We start from the raw sequence: 20,254 nt of genomic DNA, 5'->3' as shown, positions 1-20,254 counted from the left end.
GGTTTCAGTAGCATCCTGGCTGCCATGGTAACCGATCAGAGCCCCAGGATTATAATGTTGGTGCTCCAATCAGAAGCTGCCACTGCCACCAATGAGGAGGAGGGGAGGGGACCCTGTCGCCACTGCCACCAATGATTTTAATACTGGGGAGCGGGGGGAGGGCGCACTGCGCAACCAAAGTTTTTAATACTGGGGAGGGGGAGAGAAGGGTGCACTGCGCCACCAATGTTTTTAATACTGGAGAGGAGGGGGGGAGGGCGCATTGCGCCACCAATGATAGGTAACTTTTAATACAGGAGGCAGGTGCCGGCAGCAGAATCACATAGCCGGCACCCTGCCTCTGACAGGGAGCTGCGATCAGCGGCAGTTAACCCCTCAGGTGCGGCACCTGAGGGGTTAACTGTGGCTGATCGCAGCGCCCTGTCATAGAGGCAGAGTGCCGGCTATGTGATTCTGCCACCTGCTGTATTTGTATTAGAAGTTAACTTTCATTGGTGGCGCAGTGCGCCCGCCCCTCCTCCTCCTCCCGTCTTTCCTCATTGGCAGCAGCGGCACAGGGGGAGGGCGAGACTGCTTCCTTCTCCCCTGTGCTGCTGAGGGAACTTGGAGCGTGCTGACAGCAGTAGCAACGCAGCCCAGTATCAAAAAAATGGAAATCCTGGTATCGTATCGAAACCGGTACAAAAGTATCGATTGGGTATCGGAATTTCGATACCCGAAACAACCATAATAAGAATCTAACTTACTGTAGTCCCCTCCTAAAGTCCCTGAATCTCAAGTCACGTAATCTAAAGTCACACATTTAATACAAACACACATTTGAAATCAAACACATGAACGCTCACAAACTCGTGTTGTTTGTCTGCTTGTATAAGTGCAGCTCTCAAACCAGACTGCTTTTTTTCCTGTGGATTCAAAGGACTGACCTGCCCTCAAGACTGGCTATTTAACTTCTCCTAATTAGATAGCCACACCCTAATTACCCACCTGTACAACACCCCGGAGAAGGAAGAGAAAAATAAATAAATAAATAAATATAATCACAGTATACTCTCAGCTGCTATGAAATAAACCTGGCAGCAAAAGCAAGTCACAGTGTATGAACTACACTGTTCTGACTTGGTATAGAGTACAATATAGTCAGGCACAGACACTCAGCAATACGCACAAATAATTTGGCTCTCACAGATACACTTGAAATCAAACATGCGAACGCTCACAAACTTGCGTTGTTTGTCTGCTTGTATAAGTGCAGCTCTCAAACCAGACTGCTTTTTTTCCAATGGATTCAAAGGATTCCCACAGCTGGGACCCGCACCTATATCGAGAACAGAGCCACAGAAGTGAAGGAGGGCGCACTGCGCATGCGCAGCCACCCTACATTCATTTTATATGGGGCCAGCGAAAATAGTAGAGTGCTGGCTCGGCTTTTTCCGTTGGCCCCATAAAAATTAATGGAAATGGGGGCCGCGCATGCGCGGTACGCTCCCATTCACTTCTATGGGGAGCGGGCTTGGTGGTGGCCGGACCAAAATTCTCCAGCCACAAGCTTGCGGGGCTTCGTTCTCTACATAGGTGCCCCCATTGTCAATGATGAGACAACCTCTTTAAGGGTGAATGAACTGAGGTAACATCATTCTGGGTATTAAAATAGGTTCATTCATCATAAGAGCTATAAAAATTGCTGTATTTGGGCCTGATAATGGAAATAAAGCTTCATCTCTGGAAAAGACGCGACATAAGATTTCCATTAGGTCCCATTCACACATCCGCAATTCCGCTCCGCATTTTGCGGAACGGAATTGTGGACCCATTAATTTCTATGGGGCTGCACGATGTGCGGCCCAGATCCGGAATTGCGGACCCGCACAAAAAAATAGAATATGTCCTATTCTTGTCCGCAATAGCGGACAAGAATAGGCATATTCTCTTAGTGCCGGCAATGTGCGGTCCGCAAAATGCGGAACGCACATTGCCGCTGTCCGTGTTTTGCGGATCCGCGGATCCATGGATCCGCAAAACACACACGGATGTGTGAATGGACCCTTATCATTCATCATCACTACAACAACAAACACCGGCAAAAACCTATGTGTAGTATAAAATGGCAGCATTCTAATTAGTTTACTGAAAAATGAAATGTTTCAGTGCTTCTATAAAGCCCTATTCAATATTAATATAGTACAGCTGAAACATCTCATCCGTATGGGTGAATAGTCATTCTTTTGCACTGAACTGGAGTATTACCTTTTTAAACTACTATTGGTTAGTGAGGAACCAATAGTCGAGGTACCAGGGGCTTGCAACCCTTTTCTACATTGGTCTCTTACAGACTTGCTATTTTTTGCTTGTCTTTATACTCATAGGAGTACCAGCATTGTGCTTGACAAACTGGAATGTATGGAGAGGACTCATTGCTGATCAGATCAGATTCAGCTTAGGCTACTTTCACACTAGCGTTCGGGGCTCCGCTTGTGAGCTCCGTTTGAAGGGGCTCACAAGCGGCCCCGAACGCATCCGTACTGCCCTAATGCATTCTGAGTGGATGCGGATCCGCTCAGAATGCATCAGTCTGGCAGCGTTCAGCCTCCGCTCAGCAGGCGGACACCCGAACGCTGCTTGCAGTGTTCGGGTGTCCGCCTGGCCGTGTGGAGGCAAACGGATCCGTCCAGACTTACAATGTAAGTCAATGGGGACGGATCAGTTTGAAGATGACACAATATGGCTCAATTTTCAAACGGATCCGTCCCCATTGACTTTCAATGTAAAGTCTGGACGGATCCGTCTGAACTACTTTCACACTTAGAATTTTTTCTAAACTATAATGCAGACGGATCCGTTCTAAACGGATCCAAACGTCTGCATTATAGGAGAGGATCCGTCTGTGCAGACACCAGACGGATCCTCTCTGAACGCTAGTGTGAAAGTAGCCTTAGTCACTTTTACTCAGCTTAGCTTAGCTCAGCATAGTACAGCTCAGAATGCAGTAGCAGTATCTCCCTAAGTCATGGGTGGTGGTACCAGGTCTACCACACCAGCCTGAGAATGAGCACCCTAATTGGGTGCCTATAGCCCCTGGCAGTAAACTGGCTGTGTCTCACAAATCCCATTTGTTGTGATTAGAAATGAGCAAAGTTTTCAAAAATTCAATTAGATCGCTTTGCCAAATTTTTCCAAAAAATTTGCTTTTTTACTAATTACTTTGTCATGAAACGCATTAAATCAGGTCTTTCCTGGCCTTGACCATACTGTAGTTACAGCTCCACATGTTAGAGCTGGCAGGAACTGTACCAGACACCGACACAGCAGGACTGACCCACCTTCTACTCAATATACGTGTGCAGGGCTGGTACAGCTTTTTTAGAGAAGTATTGAAATGTAGGATGTTCACAAATGCTATGAGGGCGAGTTAGAAAAATTGGGATATAGATCAAGAGGGAGACAGATGCTGGGTCTCTTCCCCTACATTTCCCTATGTTCTAACTCTCATTGAAACCCTCTCTGTATGTCCCTGGGTGTCCCTTTTCAAATAAGGCGATGACTGCCCAGCTTCCGGATTAAATTCAATCACTTTGGACGTGCTGTCTCCAGTTTTTAATTTTTTGTTTTTTTCTCATCTTTTGTTATGACTGCCCAGCTTCGTCAGGGAAGAACACAACAATGGTACACACATAAATACCAAAAAACACTCGTCCAGACGCGTTTTAATGGCATTCAGCCAAATCATCAGGGGACAGATAAATCCACAAATAGTAACAGTAGCCAAGTAAGTCAAAAGTTCAGGTCGCTTCCCAGTTCACTAAAACAACCGAACGTTGGCCCAATAAAACTGAAAAACATTTGTGGCTTGAATAAACACTCAAATTTCATCTTGCAAATTACTTAAGAGTGCCGTGACGGTTTTATTGGTACCATTTTGTGGTACATACACCTTTTTGATCGCTTGGTGTTGCACTTTTTGTGATATAAGGTTACACAGTTCTTTTTTTTTTTTATGGTGTTTATCGAACAGGGTGGATCATGTGATATGTTTATAGAGCCGGTCATTACGGATGCGGTGATACCTAATATGTGTAGTTTATTTATTTATTTAATTTTTTAATCTTTTATAAATGAGCGGATATGGGAAAGGGCAATTAATTTTATTTTTAATTTCCATTTTTATTTATTTATTTAAAAAAAAAAATATTTTCACACTTTTTTTTTATCAAGTCCCACTTGGATCTTGAAGATCCAGTGGGGTTGATGGCTGTACTATGCTTTGCAATGCTCTTGCAGTGCAGCAGCCCAATGATTGAAAGAGGGAGCCCCCTCCCTCCGTTAACCCCTTGGATGCCGCTGACAGCGGCATCTAAGGGCTTACAGCAGAGTGTGACACTTACTGCTGATGGCGGCAGCTCAGGAACAGAGCCGCCGCCATCACAAATAGCAGAGGGACGGAGTAGGGGGACCCACCAGGGCTGGGGAGGGTGTTCGAAATGGGGGCAGGGCCAGCACAGATGGGTGTAGGGCCGGCACAGAGGAAACACAGCCACAATGTACGGGCACCAGGGAAGACATCACATCAAGGGGCAGACAGGCCACAGGAAGACATCAGGGGGCACAGATTGGGGTGCACATATTGGAAGCACACAGCTGCGAGTGCCTGATTGGAAATCTCTGATCTGCAGAGTGCAGATCAGAGCCTGAAACCGGCATTTTTACACTGCCGCGATCCGATTGGTTAGTCTGATTGGTCCCTTGCTGGCATTATTGGACTGTAAGCTGTCCGTTACAGTGGCAGTCCAGGGGCAGAAGCTTTAATCCAAGCGTTTTGCAGCGCTTGGATTAAAGAGCTGCCAGAACGTTTATATACGTGCTAGTTGCACGGGGCATGTGCACATAACACGTATATAGCTGTATGGCAGTTGGGATGGGGTTAAACAATACATTCTCTTTAGATAGAAAAATCCTTCCTGCTCAGTGGTCACCTCCACACTTCAAATAGAAGTTGCAAATAGCTCTTCACAAATCCTCTGATTGTAAAGGAGAACCCCCTGACTAAATAACTAAATATCCTCTAGTGTTAGATCAATATAATGGCAATGTATGAACATTACACATACACGTGTGTGTATATATATATATAATGCTGCTATATGATTGTGTTTAGTTTATGTAATACATTTAAATCTCTGAACACAGGTTATCAAGAAACTATCACCATTCAAAAAATGAATAGCTCAACTATAACTCCGAATGTCACTGAAGCTGATGGTTCCTATCGAGCAAATACACAACTGTCTTTCACTGCAGCTACTGGCATTGCTATTGTCTTCAGTGTCATCGGCTTGATTGGAAATTTTATTGTTTTTTGGTATCTTTGCTTCAGGATCAAGAAGAGCAAGTATACCATTTACATTATCAACCTGTCAGTGGCTGACTTCATCTTTCTGCTTTTCAACATAGTTGCGCTAATATTGTTCATTCATACACTAACAAGTACAAATCCACAGACGGAATGGAAAGCTTCCCTTTTAATATTTTTGGAAATATTTTCTAAAAGCGGACAATATTCAGGAATGTATATCCTCACAGCCCTCAGTCTGGAAAGATGCCTTTCTGTCCTATTCCCCATTTGGTACCATTGTCAGCGACCTAATAACTTGTCCATTATCATCTGTGTTTCAGTTTGGATTCTTGGATGCACAGAGAGTCTCATAGATAACTTGGGGTGCCCAGCAGAAGCTTTTTATAAACCGAATACAGGGTGCACGGCAGTTCAGATCATTGTTTTTGGTTTGGCCATTGTTATCTGCTTACCAATTATGTTGATTTCAAGTTTCATCTTGCTCTTCAAGATAAAGAGGACCTTTGACGACCAATATCCACAAAAGTTCTACATTATCATTATTGTTGCAGTTTGTGTATTTATTATTTCTGTTATCCCAATCAATTTTGTCTGGTTTTTCATGTATTTCAAAGTGCTAAAATCAGATTTTGCAACAGTTGGATTTTTTTTTGGTAGTATGTATTGTCTTGTCTTAAATTGCACCATTGACCCTTATATTTACTTCATTATTGGGAATAAATGGAAGAAGAAATCTAGTCACTCTATCAAAGATGCCCTTGAACGAGCCTTCAGAACAGAAGATGATGAAAATGATGACTCAAACAGTAATAAAACAAGCAACATATCAAACCAAAGCAATCTTGCAAGTCCATTTTAGGATTTGCGCTGCACTGCAATAACAACCTAAGGCAGGGACTGGAACAATCAAGGATTCTGCTAAATGAAAATGATCCTAACCATGAGATGCATCTGGTATTGCAGTTCAGTCGCATTCAAGTGAAAAGAGTGGCACTGTTTCTACGGAAAAACAAACAAACATACAGACCTTATTTTCTAAAAATGTGCAACCCCAGTGAAATTTCTCAGCATTTTAGTGCATTTACACCCACCCAGTAGTGGTGGGTGGGTGGGTGTAAATGCACTAGAATACAGAAAAAAATCATGAGTTTAGTTAATCCTTTAGTGACAAGACTATTTTAGGGCTAATTCAGACCACTGCGTTCAGACCCGGAAATACGTGCTATATATCGGCAGCTTCTGCTGGACTAACTATGGCTCCCTGACCTGAACTGACTGCATCATAGGAGTTTAATATACAGTCAGTTCCTATCTGATCAAGTGTTCATTGTACTGTCTTTGCATCATTATGTGAGCAAAGTACAGTAGAGCTTGGCCACCAGCATCCTGTCCTAGAATGTGATCAGGACTGGTCGCTTCCACTTGCAGTGCTGCCTAGGGGGGTGAGGTGACTGGGCCTCAATACACACTATGCTCTGGCACTATTATATACTACAGAGAGAGACCAGTATGCTAATCTGTCTGGAGGGTATTATTTCTCACACTTTGTGTGTATCGTACGTGTGCACAAAATTGTAGGCCAAACAATGCCCTTCTGGGATTTCTGGGAAAGATATTCAAATTTACTTTTCTAATCCTATCTTATGCTAGCAGATGTTACACATGATAATTTGACAATAGTCATCGCGTATATTAACTGGTCTCCATAATAGAAATAGTATACTCCCAGAGGTCCCCCCAAGGCCTTTTAACTAGAGAAGCTGTTTCTATCTGCTGGCTTAGCTATTTTCCTAGTTTTACAACATAAGCATGTTTAAAAGGCTGGAAGGCACCCCTGCCGATCTGTTGCGCGATGATGATATTTACCTGCTCGCCGTGCAGCAGAGAGCAGCTGCAGAATTGATTTGTTGGTCCTTAGTAGACAGGATTGCATTATTACCATCTATTGTAAAGCAGTGTAGAGTGTGGTGAGGCCCCATACCCCTGAGCAGATCTGCAAGTGGAGGCAACCAGTCCTGCTCACATTCTAGAACAGGTTACCGGGGGCCATTTTAAATAATTCCCGAGGAACCTCTTTAAAGTCCAAGAATTATATATATTTTTTCTTCTTCATTCCACTCAAGAACCTTTTCTGTTAACATAGCCATATGAAGGCTCTTTTTTTTTTTTTGCAGGATGCATTATATTTTTCAACAGCTCAATTTTGGGGTGCATATAACGTATTAATTAACTTATACAAAAATAAGCAATTCTGCAATTCTTTTAGCATTATAAAATGTGTGCCATTCATTTTTCTGCATAAATAACGTTACTTTTATTCTATGAGTTACAACCATTATGGTATTAATAAATATGTATAGATTTTTACGTTCTACTGCTTTTGTACAATAAAAACGCTTTGTTTATTGGAGTATATTATACCTGTCTGTATTACACTCAGGGCTTTTTTTCTGGCGGAACGCACCGGAACGGCGTTCCGCCACCTTTTGACATCGCAGCCTGCCATGCTCCAGCATCGCAGGCTGCGATGTATCAGCGGGGAGGGACTGGGAGGAGGAGCTGGGGGCCGGTGCGTTCACTGTGCTCCGGCCCCACAGCTCCAGTACAGTTATAAAATGTGTAATTCCATTAATAATGATTCATGCTGCCCCCTCTGTAGTATAACATTCAATATATCCTTCTCACAGGGCTACTGTTATATCGTAATGCAGGCCGGCCGGGCAGACGAGTGGCAGAGTGACTTACTGACGTCACGTGCCTGCCTGGCCTACTTTATGAATGAAGCAGGCGGCGCAGGCACGTGACGTCAGTCAGTCACTCTGCCGCTCGTCTGCCCGGCCGGCCTGCATTACGATATAACAGTAGCCCTGTGAGTAGGATATATTGAATGTTATACTACAGAGGGGGCAGCATGAATCATTATTAATTGAATTACACATTTTATAACTGTACTGGAGCGGCAATGGGGGAATCTGTGGATGGCACTGTTAAGGGGTGGGGGGGGGGTCTGTGGATGGCACTGTTATGGGGTGGGGGGGTCTGTGGATGGCACTGTTAAGGGGGGTCTGTGGATGGCACTGTTATGGGGTGGGGGGGTCTGTGGATGGCACTGTTATGGGGTGGGGGGTCTGTGGATGGCACTTCTTATGGGGTGGGGGGGGTCTGTGGATGGCACTGTTATGGGGTGGGGGGGGTCTGTGGATGGCACTGTTAAGGGGGGGGGGTCTGTGGATGGCACTGTTATGGGGTGGGGGGTCTGTGGATGGCACTGTTTTAGGATGGGGGGGGGTCTGTGGATGACACTGTTATAGGATGGGGGATCTGTGGATGCCATCCACAGATCCCCCATAACAGTGCCATCTACAGATCCTCCACCCCATAACAGTGCCATCCCCAGATCCCCCATTAACAGTGCCATCCCCAGATCCCCCATTAACAGTGCCATCCCCATCTGGGGGGTTTCTTTGCTGGGCTGCACTTTTATAGCCCGCCCAAATTTTACTTGCATCCCTGTTCTCTAAAAGTGCGGTTTTAGGGGGCGGTCCTAGGGGTGGGTAGGGGCGTGGTCAGGGGAGGGGGGTGAGTTCCACCACCTTTTCTCTGAGAAAAAAAAGCCCTGATTACACTAATAGAAAGTCATTTAGACTAATAGGCTTCTATAGATGGTAGACCTGAAGGACATTGCTAGGCCCTGAGCTGCCATCACAATCCATCAGCGCTCTATGACCATGTTATGGGGGTTTAGAGAGATAACAGTCCAACTGTCAAACCCCTTAGATGCTGTAGTTGTTGCCCTGCTTTTTTATGTCCTAATGTAGAGAGGCATGTACACTTGGAATTGCAAAATCAGTATAGTGACTTGAAGCAAAAGGTATTCTGATCTCAGACATTAAAGATATATCCACATGAAACTCCTGTAGAAGTGAATGGAAGTTAGAGAACCAGCGTAGCACAACTAACTATGCATTTTTTGCATCTCACTAGTTATAGACTTAGCTGTGTTACGCTGTTTGTGTATCTCCCATAGGACAGTGAGCGCTGCTGTTTCCATAAACCTGGCAGTCTCTGAAAGGTTGGACAGCGGGAAAAGATGTATGTATGGATTGGTAACACAAATCTCTGCAAAAAATGCACCAAAATGATACGCAAAGGCTGTGAGTGTGTTTCTAGCACTGGTCAGACCCTGTTCACACACCACGGGCAGTTGAGTGGTAGGACCCCATGCGTGCTGAGACACCGTGACGTGGTGCATGAGTGGCTCCTATATGTTCCTGACTGGAAGATATTGGCAAAGTTCTCAGCTTTTAACATCGGCCGGAGGAATTAGCTAGTATTGTCAGTTGTGTATCATTTTGGTGCATTTTTTGCATCTCACTAGTTATAGGCTTAGCTGTGTTACGCTGTTTGTGTACAGTCAGGTCCATAAATATTGGGACATCGCCACAATTCTAACATTTTTGGCTCTATACACCACCACAATGGATTTGAAATAAAACGAACAAGATGTGCTTTAACTGCAGACTGTCAGCTTTAATTTGAGGGTATTTACATCCAAATCAGGTGAACAGTATAGGAATTACAACAGTTTGCATATGTGCCTCCCACTTGTTAAGGGGCCAAAAGTAATGGTATATGTAAATGAGGTGGTGATGGTGATTTGAGGTTAAAACATAACTTTTAATATATTCAAGATTAGGATGAGTCCCTAGATGCTATAATGAGAGATATTGAAAAAAGTGCATGATGGCACCAGGGATAAAAATGTGCTAGGTACACGGCGGCACCCTTGAATAATATAAATGGGTGCACGGCGGCACCTTAAATAACCAGTAGGTCCTACCGTTATGGCCCCGGTCCTCTGGTCTCTGGAGATGTCCAATGCAAGAAGATTTTGCTGTAAAGAAGAGCAGAAGGGGTCCGGCGGGGATATGAGTGGGTATGGGGTACCTAGACAGCCCTAGATAGTGGGTGCTATCTCGCCCCTAGCGTCCTATACACGGAGCACCCGTTCTGAAAAGAACGACCCCGTCCGGAACCTAGCCCTTTTGCTACTTGGCCCTATTGTGCCCTAGTGTAGCTAGTCCCTACACGCATGTTTCATTTTTTAATAGAAAACTCATCAGGGGAATATTAGGCACACATAGAGGGGCAATATGATCAAATGACGTACAGTGTTGGTAGCTTATTGTCAGCAGACAGCACATACGTCATATATGATTTAAGATGAAAATGTGACACAGGTAATACTTAGACGTATTGGCCTTTAGTAAGGGCTCTAGTCATGTATCAGGGCTGGGTACTTGCCTGAGATATAAAGACAGAGTAGAGGGGGTCACCTGGAGATGGTCCGGTCCCTCTTTTGGAGCGCAGCGGCGTGTCCAGAGGCCGTGATAGAGCCTACTTGCCGGCAGTCGCCCGCTCCTATTTGAACACCATAGTGCCTCAGAACGAGGCTTGAAGCACAGCGTGATGACGTCGGCGCTGCCGTCGACGCGCTCACGCATGCGCTATCAGTGCTGTGAGAAAACCCTGTTCGGCCTCAGAGAGAGGCTTGGAGCGCAGCACCGTGACGTCAGCTAGACGGCCGACGCAACCGCGCATGCGCTATCCATGCTGAAGGTAACCAGCATAGTAAGTCTACTGACGTATTCAGATGCCGATACGTCATTTCTAGTGGCTGAGGATTATGTCATCCGCCCGGGACATATATTGTCCACCAGCCAGTGTTTAGTTGGTTGCCAGGTAACCGGGACTTTGTATGACAACCATAAATTAGACACCGTCTATAGCAAATGCGGTGAACATTAATGTGACATTTTTTGCAAAATAGTTAAAATAGAAGTGTTCTGGTCAGTAGTGCACAGACACGGATGCATAATGAGCAATACATAATAAATGGATGCTCTTGTCCATCAGGATGTGTTTATCAGAGTTTTGACATCTAGTAGACAATTTGTTTGAAAGGCCTCAAGGCAGATTGTATGATATCAGTCAATGCAAGGTATCTTCACAGGGGCGTACCCTGTATCTGATTATTATTATAGTGGGCCTGAGAACCGCCCTCTAGAGGGTACGGTTCCTGTGCTCACACGGTGTTGGCAGCTTAGACCTTGGTATGCCTTTTTCTTTTATTTTCGTTTCCGTGAGGTGTTGGTAGGTACGCTCTATGTGATGATTCCTGTCAAGGGATATATACTGTCTATCCGTTGACATATGCTGTTTACATGAGTTGTATTCTTCTCATGTCTCGTTCAGCCAGCCTGTCCGGGTCATATAGGGGTATGTCACCCTTAGCGTTAAATAGCTAGTCTAGTGCTCATTAAATGAAGCAGCCAAAGCACAGTTGCTCATTTAGGCCTTGGGGGGCTGTCGTCCGCAGCGTATGGATCCAGCGTGCTTCATGTTGAAGGAGCATGCGATCCCAGTCACCTCCTCGCAACGGGGGGGGGACTACCTCGATGCCAATGGCTTTTATACTGCGTGGGTCGCCATGATGATATTCATGTATGTGACGTGATACAGCCGTATCTTTTTTATTGGTGATATCCCCCAGGTGTTCGCCAATCCGTCTACGCAGTTCACGCTTCGTTTTGCCTATATATTCAAGGGGGCATTCACACGTGATTCTATAGATGACACCCCTACTCCGGCAGTTTATGAAATCCTTAATTCTGAAAGGTTTTTGAAGGTTAGTGCTGACAAATTCTTTACATGTTTGTATTGTGCTGCACGCGATGCATCCACTGCACCTAAAACAGCCTAGTGGCTTCCTGTCTAGCCAAGTTCCTTTTGTGGTCGATTTGTGGTGGCTATGCACCAGCATATCTCTAAGGCTATTACCCCTCCTGAATGTAATCTGAGGGTAATCGGAAATTCTTTCTTTGATGTCAGGATCCATCATTAGTATCGGCCAGTGTTTTTGTAGAATCATTCTTACGTCGCTGGCGGCTTCATCAAAGGTACCTATTACCCTGATTTTTTGTCTGGTATCTGGGGGTTTATTTCTTGGTACCAGTAGTTCCGTTCTTGAAGAAGTTAATGCCATTTGGTATGCTGACCTCAGTACTGGATCCGGGTATCCTCTGGAGAGGAATCTACTCCTCAGAACCTCTGCCTGTTTCACGAATTCTGCTTTTGTGGAGCAGTTGCGCCTTAGGCGCAGATACTGGCCCCTCGGTATGCCCCTTTTGAGCGGTATGGGATGGCTACTGCTCCAGTGTAATACAGAGTTTGTTGCTGTTGGTTTACGAAATATGGTGGTAGCCAGCTCATCAGATCCGTTTCTTTGGATCAATATGTCCAGGAAGGGTAGGGTGTTTTCATTTGTCTCGTGTGTGAAACGAAGTCCTAACCTATTTTCATTAAGTTTCTCAACGAGTGTCCTAAACGCTGATGTGGATGCGTTCCAGATGATGAAAATGTCGTCAATGTACCGGGCCCACAAAATAATGGGCCCGGTCCATGACGACATCCCCTCACAAAAAACGTTATTGGTTTCCCACCATTTGTGGGCCCGGTACATTGACGACATTTTCATCATCTGGAACGCATCCACATCAGCGTTTAGGACACTCGTTGAGAAACTTAATGAAAATAGGTTAGGACTTCGTTTCACACACGAGACAAATGAAAACACCCTACCCTTCCTGGACATATTGATCCAAAGAAACGGATCTGATGAGCTGGCTACCACCATATTTCGTAAACCAACAGCAACAAACTCTGTATTACACTGGAGCAGTAGCCATCCCATACCGCTCAAAAGGGGCATACCGAGGGGCCAGTATCTGCGCCTAAGGCGCAACTGCTCCACAAAAGCAGAATTTGTGAAACAGGCAGAGGTTCTGAGGAGTAGATTCCTCTCCAGAGGATACCCGGATCCAGTACTGAGGTCAGCATACCAAATGGCATTAACTTCTTCAAGAACGGAACTACTGGTACCAAGAAATAAACCCCCAGATACCAGACAAAAAATCAGGGTAATAGGTACCTTTGATGAAGCCGCCAGCGACGTAAGAATGATTCTACAAAAACACTGGCCGATACTAATGATGGATCCTGACATCAAAGAAAGAATTTCCGATTACCCTCAGATTACATTCAGGAGGGGTAATAGCCTTAGAGATATGCTGGTGCATAGCCACCACAAATCGACCACAAAAGGAACTTGGCTAGACAGGAAGCCACTAGGCTGTTTTAGGTGCAGTGGATGCATCGCGTGCAGCACAATACAAACATGTAAAGAATTTGTCAGCACTAACCTTCAAAAACCTTTCAGAATTAAGGATTTCATAAACTGCCGGAGTAGGGGTGTCATCTATAGAATCACGTGTGAATGCCCCCTTGAATATATAGGCAAAACGAAGCGTGAACTGCGTAGACGGATTGGCGAACACCTGGGGGATATCACCAATAAAAAAGATACGGCTGTATCACGTCACATACATGAATATCATCATGGCGACCCACGCAGTATAAAAGCCATTGGCATCGAGGTAGTCCCCCCCCCGTTGCGAGGAGGTGACTGGGATCGCATGCTCCTTCAACATGAAGCACGCTGGATCCATACGCTGCGGACGACAGCCCCCCAAGGCCTAAATGAGCAACTGTGCTTTGGCTGCTTCATTTAATGAGCACTAGACTAGCTATTTAACGCTAAGGGTGACATACCCCTATATGACCCGGACAGGCTGGCTGAACGAGACATGAGAAGAATACAACTCATGTAAACAGCATATGTCAACGGATAGACAGTATATATCCCTTGACAGGAATCATCACATAGAGCGTACCTACCAACACCTCACGGAAACGAAAATAAAAGAAAAAGGCATACCAAGGTCTAAGCTGCCAACACCGTGTGAGCACAGGAACCGTACCCTCTAGAGGGCGGTTCTCAGGCCCACTATAATAATAATCAGATACAGGGTACGCCCCTGTGAAGATACCTTGCATTGACTGATATCATACAATCTGCCTTGAGGCCTTTCAAACAAATTGTCTACTAGATGTCAAAACTCTGATAAACACATCCTGATGGACAAGAGCATCCATTTATTATGTATTGCTCATTATGCATCCGTGTCTGTGCACTACTGACCAGAACACTTCTATTTTAACTATTTTGCAAAAAATGTCACATTAATGTTCACCGCATTTGCTATAGACGGTGTCTAATTTATGGTTGTCATACAAAGTCCCGGTTACCTGGCAACCAACTAAACACTGGCTGGTGGACAATATATGTCCCGGGCGGATGACATAATCCTCAGCCACTAGAAATGACGTATCGGCATCTGAATACGTCAGTAGACTTACTATGCTGGTTACCTTCAGCATGGATAGCGCATGCGCGGTTGCGTCGGCCGTCTAGCTGACGTCACGGTGCTGCGCTCCAAGCCTCTCTCTGAGGCCGAACAGGGTTTTCTCACAGCACTGATAGCGCATGCGTGAGCGCGTCGACGGCAGCGCCGACGTCATCACGCTGTGCTTCAAGCCTCGTTCTGAGGCACTATGGTGTTCAAATAGGAGCGGGCGACTGCCGGCAAGTAGGCTCTATCACGGCCTCTGGACACGCCGCTGCGCTCCAAAAGAGGGACCGGACCATCTCCAGGTGACCCCCTCTACTCTGTCTTTATATCTCAGGCAAGTACCCAGCCCTGATACATGACTAGAGCCCTTACTAAAGGCCAATACGTCTAAGTATTACCTGTGTCACATTTTCATCTTAAATCATATATGACGTATGTGCTGTCTGCTGACAATAAGCTACCAACACTGTACGTCATTTGATCATATTGCCCCTCTATGTGTGCCTAATATTCCCCTGATGAGTTTTCTATTAAAAAATGAAACATGCGTGTAGGGACTAGCTACACTAGGGCACAATAGGGCCAAGTAGCAAAAGGGCTAGGTTCCGGACGGGGTCGTTCTTTTCAGAACGGGTGCTCCGTGTATAGGACGCTAGGGGCGAGATAGCACCCACTATCTAGGGCTGTCTAGGTACCCCATACCCACTCATATCCCCGCCGGACCCCTTCTGCTCTTCTTTACAGCAAAATCTTCTTGCATTGGACATCTCCAGAGACCAGAGGACCGGGGCCATAACGGTAGGACCTACTGGTTATTTAAGGTGCCGCCGTGCACCCATTTATATTATTCAAGGGTGCCGCCGTGTACCTAGCACATTTTTATCCCTGGTGCCATCATGCACTTTTTTCAATATCTCTCATTATAGCATCTAGGGACTCATCCTAATCTTGAATATATTAAAAGTTATGTTTTAACCTCAAATCACCATCACCACCTCATTTACATATACTCTAAATACTGGTGATCAAGTCACCAACTAAACATATAGCTCCTCCAGGCCAAAAGTAATGGGACAATTGGCTTCTCAGCTGTTCCATGGCCAGGTGTGTGTTATTCCCTCATTATCCCAATTACAATGAGCAGATAAAAGGCCCAGAGTTCATTTCAAGTGTGCTATTTGCATTTGGAATCTGTTGCTGTCAACTCTCAAGATGAGATCCAAAGAGCTGTCACTATCAGGGAAGCAAGCCATCATTAGGCTGAAAAAACAAAACAAACCCATCAGAAAGATAGCAAAAACCTTAGGCGTGGCCAAAACAACAGTTTAGAACATTCTTAAAAAGAAGCAACGCATCGGTGAGCTCAGCAACACCAAAAGACCCAGAAGACCACGGAAAACAACTGTGGTGGATGACCGAAGAATTCTTTCCCTGGTGAAGAAAACACCCTTCACAACCGTTGACCAGATCAAGAGCACTCTCCAGGTAGGTGTATGTGTGTCAAAGTCAACAATCAAGAGAAAACTTCACCAGAGTGAATACAGAGGGTTCACCACAAGATGTAAACCATTGGTGAGCCTCAAAAACAGGAAGGCCAGATTAGAGTTTGCCAAACGACATCTAAAAATGCCTTCACAGTTCTGGAACAACATCCTATGGACAGATGAGACCAAGATCAACTTGTACCAGAGTGATGGGAAGAGAAGAGTATGGAGAAGGAAAGGAACTGCTCATGATCCTAAGCATACCACCTCATCAGTGAAGCATGGTGGTGGTAGTGTCATGGTGTGGGCATATATGGCTGTCAATGGAACTGGTTCTCTTGTATTTATTGATGATGTGACTGCTGACAAAAGCAGCAGGATGAATTCTAAAGTGTTTCGGGCAATATTATCTGCTCATAATCAGCCAAATGCTTCAGAACTCATTGGACGGCGCTTCACAGTGCAGATGGACAATGACCCAAAGCATACTGCAAAAGCAACCAAAGAGTTTTTTAAGGGAAAGAAGTGGAATGTTATGCAATGGCCAAGTCAATCACCTGACCTGAATCCGATTAAGCATGCATTTCACTTGCTGAAGACAAAACTGAAGGGAAAATGCCTGAAGAACAAGCAGGAACTGAAGACAGTTGCAGTAGAGGCCTGGCAGATCATCAGCAGGGATGAAACCCAGCGTCTGGTGATGTCTATGCGTTCCAGACTTCAGGCTGTAATTGACTGAAAAGGATTTGCAACCAAGTATTAAAAAGTGAAAGATTGATTTATGATTATTATTCTGTCCCATTACTTTTGGTCATTTAACAAGTGGGAGGCACATATGCAATTCCTGTTGTAATTCCTACACCGTTCACCTGATTTGGATGTAAATACCCTCAAATTAAAGCTGACAGTCTACAGTTAAAGCACATCTTGTTCGTTGCATTTCAAATCCATTGTGGTGGTGTATAGAGCCAAAAATGTTAGATTTGTGTCGATGTCCCAATATTTATGGACCTGACTGTATCTCCCATAGGACAGTGAGCGCTGCTGTTTCCATAAACCTGGCAGTCTCTGAAAGGTTGGACAGCGGGAAAAGATGTATGTATGGATTGGTAATACAAATCACTGCAGAAAATGCACCAAAATGATACGCAAAGGCTGTGAGTGTGTTTCTAGCACTGTTCAGACCCTGTCCACACACCACGGGCAGTTGAGTGGTAGGACCCCATGCGTGCTGAGACACCGTGACGTGGTGCATGAGGGGCTCCTATATGTTCCTGACTGGAAGATATTGGCAAAGTTCTCAGCTTTTAACATCGGCCGGAGGAATTAGCTAGTATTGTCAGTTGTGTATCATTTTGGTGCATTTTTTGCAGTGATTTGTGTATGTATATATTTTTTCATCTGCACAATGTATCATTTTGTGTAAGATGTTCTTGTGGTGCATGCGGTCCTCCCCGACATCCTCCATTGTACGCATTTTTTGCTGGGGATTGCCGTTGTCTGCGGACCGCATGCGGAGGAATTGCTCCCCCGGTTATAGACACAATACAGTGTCTGGGTTTGGAGCATTTTCACCCATTTAGGCCACTTTTTTCAGTGAGTTTTTGGATTGGTAACACCCCTTTAAATTTTGTCCACTAAGGCTGTGGTAGTCATCTAGCCACTCATGGTAGAAGTTAAGTGACTGCAATACAGTAAGAATAGTTACCAAGAAACAATACTTGTCTGATGTAAATTAAAGTAATGTTGGGTGGATATTAATTTCAGTTCATACACAACTTTAATGTGCATTTAGATGTGTCGAGGACCAGCAGATTGTCGGGAAAGAATCGTTCCTTTACATTTCACATTTACACTTACATGCAGTGATTACCTCCATGGTATGTGTCCAAGCTGTCACTGTTGCGATCATACATCGTCCTCATAGAGCTGCGTTGTGGGCAGCAGATCACTGTTTAAACAGCAGGATCTGCTGCCTAGAACCGATAATTTATGTGCCAGCATGAATGACAGTTGCGCTTGTTCATTGGGAGATCTGTGGCTCCTTTAGGCGGGCAGATTGTCGGGAGAGAGGGATCGCAGGACCGTTTGTTCCCGAGAATATGCCCGATTATTGCCCAGTCTAAATTCACATTTACGCTTCCAATGGGTAATTTAAATGGGCACATTGTAAAGATTGATTTTCCATGTAATGGGCTGCAGAGGAATTTTATATTGGCTACCATACTTCACTGTAGTTTACAACTGATCATTGGGACAACTGATCTTCTTATTAAGCCTTTTAACAAAAAAGAGTTGTCATAGGTGAACAAAAAATTGATAGATCAACAATCTAGATACTTGTAGTCTTGAAATTTTGAAACTGCTCCATGGCTGGGTTTTCACGCTCAGGTTTTTTTATGCAGTAAATGGAGCTCACCTGGTACAGACATGCTGAAGTGTTTTCTAATGACACTCCTCTCCCCACAGCAGCGTGTGTCTATTCCCACATTACTATATTCCTTCCCCATTCCTTCGGCTTGTGGGTATGAGATGTGCTCCATTCCAAGGCACACACCCCAGCCCCTGTCTCAGCTGTGATCTCTACATTCAGATGTAGCCAACATTATCTTGACTGGCTTAATGTGTTACCGCAACAAAATCACATTACAGTAATACAACAAATTGCTTTAAAGAGTCCATCCTGTCGCAACCTGCTGACAAGATAAGGCTGGCTACATCTGTGGCATAGTGCTTCACAGTGCTGATAACTGACAGGACGAGAAAGGGGCTCCGGCTCTGTGCTCTGTATTCTGACACAACCCGTCCTGCATTGTGATTGGGACGGATTCCTTGTTTAGGAACGTGACAGCAGGCATTTTAATCCCTCCCTGGCCACCCCCTAGACAAAATGGGCCCTTATAAAGGAAGTCGTTTTATACTAACTTATTATTTTTTTTGTATCATTTTTATGAGTGTTTTTTTTTGGCCAGAGAAGTCCTTTGCGGTGGTTTGAAATGTACAGTACAGACCAAAAGTTTGGACACACCTTCTCATTCAAAGAGTTTTCTTTATTTTCATGACTATGAAAATTGTAGATTCACACTGAAGGCATCAAAACTATGAATTAACACATGTGGAATTATATACATAACAAACAAGTGTGAAACAACTGAAAATATGTCATATTCTAGGTTCTTCAAAGTAGCCACCTTTTGCTTTGATTACTGCTTTGCACACTCTTGGCATTCTCTTGATGAGCTTCAAGAGGTAGTCCCCTGAAATGGTTTTTACTTCACAGGTGTGCCCTGTCAGGTTTAATAAGTGGGATTTCTTGCCTTATAAATGGGGTTGGGACCATCAGTTGCATTGAGGAGAAGTCAGGTGGATACACAGCAGATAGTCCTACTGAATAGACTGTTAGAATTTGTATTATGCCAAGAAAAAAGCAGCTAAGTAAAGAAAAACGAGTGGCCATCATTACTTTAAGAAATGAAGGTCAGTCAGTCAGCTGAAAAATTGGGAAAACTTTGAAAGTAAGGGCTATTTGACCATGAAGGAGAGTGATGGGGTGCTGTGCCAGATGACCTGGCCTCCACAGTCACCGGACCTGAACCCAATCGAGATGGTTTGGGGTGAGCTGGACCGCAGAGTGAAGGCAAAAGGGCCAACAAGTGCTAAGCATCTCTGGGAACTCCTTCAAGACTGTTGGAAGACCATTTCAGGGGACTACCTCTTGAAGCTCATCAAGAGAATGCCAAGAGTGTGCAAAGCAGTAATCAAAGCAAAAGGTGGCTACTTTGAAGAACCTAGAATATGACATATTTTCAGTTGTTTCACACTTGTTTCTTATGTATATAATTCCACATGTGTTAATTCATAGTTTTGATGCCTTCATAGTCATGAAAATAAAGAAAACTCTTTGAATGAGAAGGTGTGTCCAAACTTTTGGTCTGTACTGTATATTTCTATATGTCTAATTTATTTTGACAGCATGCTATTTAAGAGGACCTGTAACCTTTCCTGACATGTCTGGTTTAGCAATTATTTGCATTCGCCATGTAATAACAATTTTGGAGCATCTATTCTTCTGACTATGGTGTGCTGTTTGTTTATTATTGCTGCTGAAA

The 20,254-nt window shown here is 44.5% G+C and overlaps 2 protein-coding genes across 2 annotated transcripts in view; both read left to right on the top strand.

Moving 5' to 3' along the window:
- LOC121001613 (mas-related G-protein coupled receptor member H-like) overlaps nucleotides 1–6,345 on the top strand; it is a 13,369-nt gene extending 7,024 nt beyond the window's left edge. The window contains exon 2 of the mRNA XM_040432773.1: nucleotides 5,185–6,345. Coding sequence (XP_040288707.1) covers nucleotides 5,214–6,209 — 996 coding nt within the window. The 5' untranslated portion in view covers nucleotides 5,185–5,213 and the 3' untranslated portion in view covers nucleotides 6,210–6,345. The remainder of the gene's footprint in view (nucleotides 1–5,184) is intronic.
- The window catches only part of LOC121002529 (mas-related G-protein coupled receptor member H-like), an 81,051-nt gene that overhangs the window by 21,662 nt on the left and 39,135 nt on the right, over nucleotides 1–20,254 (top strand). The window lies entirely within an intron of this gene.

The sequence above is a fragment of the Bufo bufo genome, chromosome 5, assembly GCF_905171765.1.
Source record: "Bufo bufo chromosome 5, aBufBuf1.1, whole genome shotgun sequence".
Lineage (NCBI taxonomy): Eukaryota > Metazoa > Chordata > Amphibia > Anura > Bufonidae > Bufo > Bufo bufo.
Note: the sequence above shows the minus strand (reverse complement) of the source record. Positions and strands in the feature narration are given on the sequence as shown.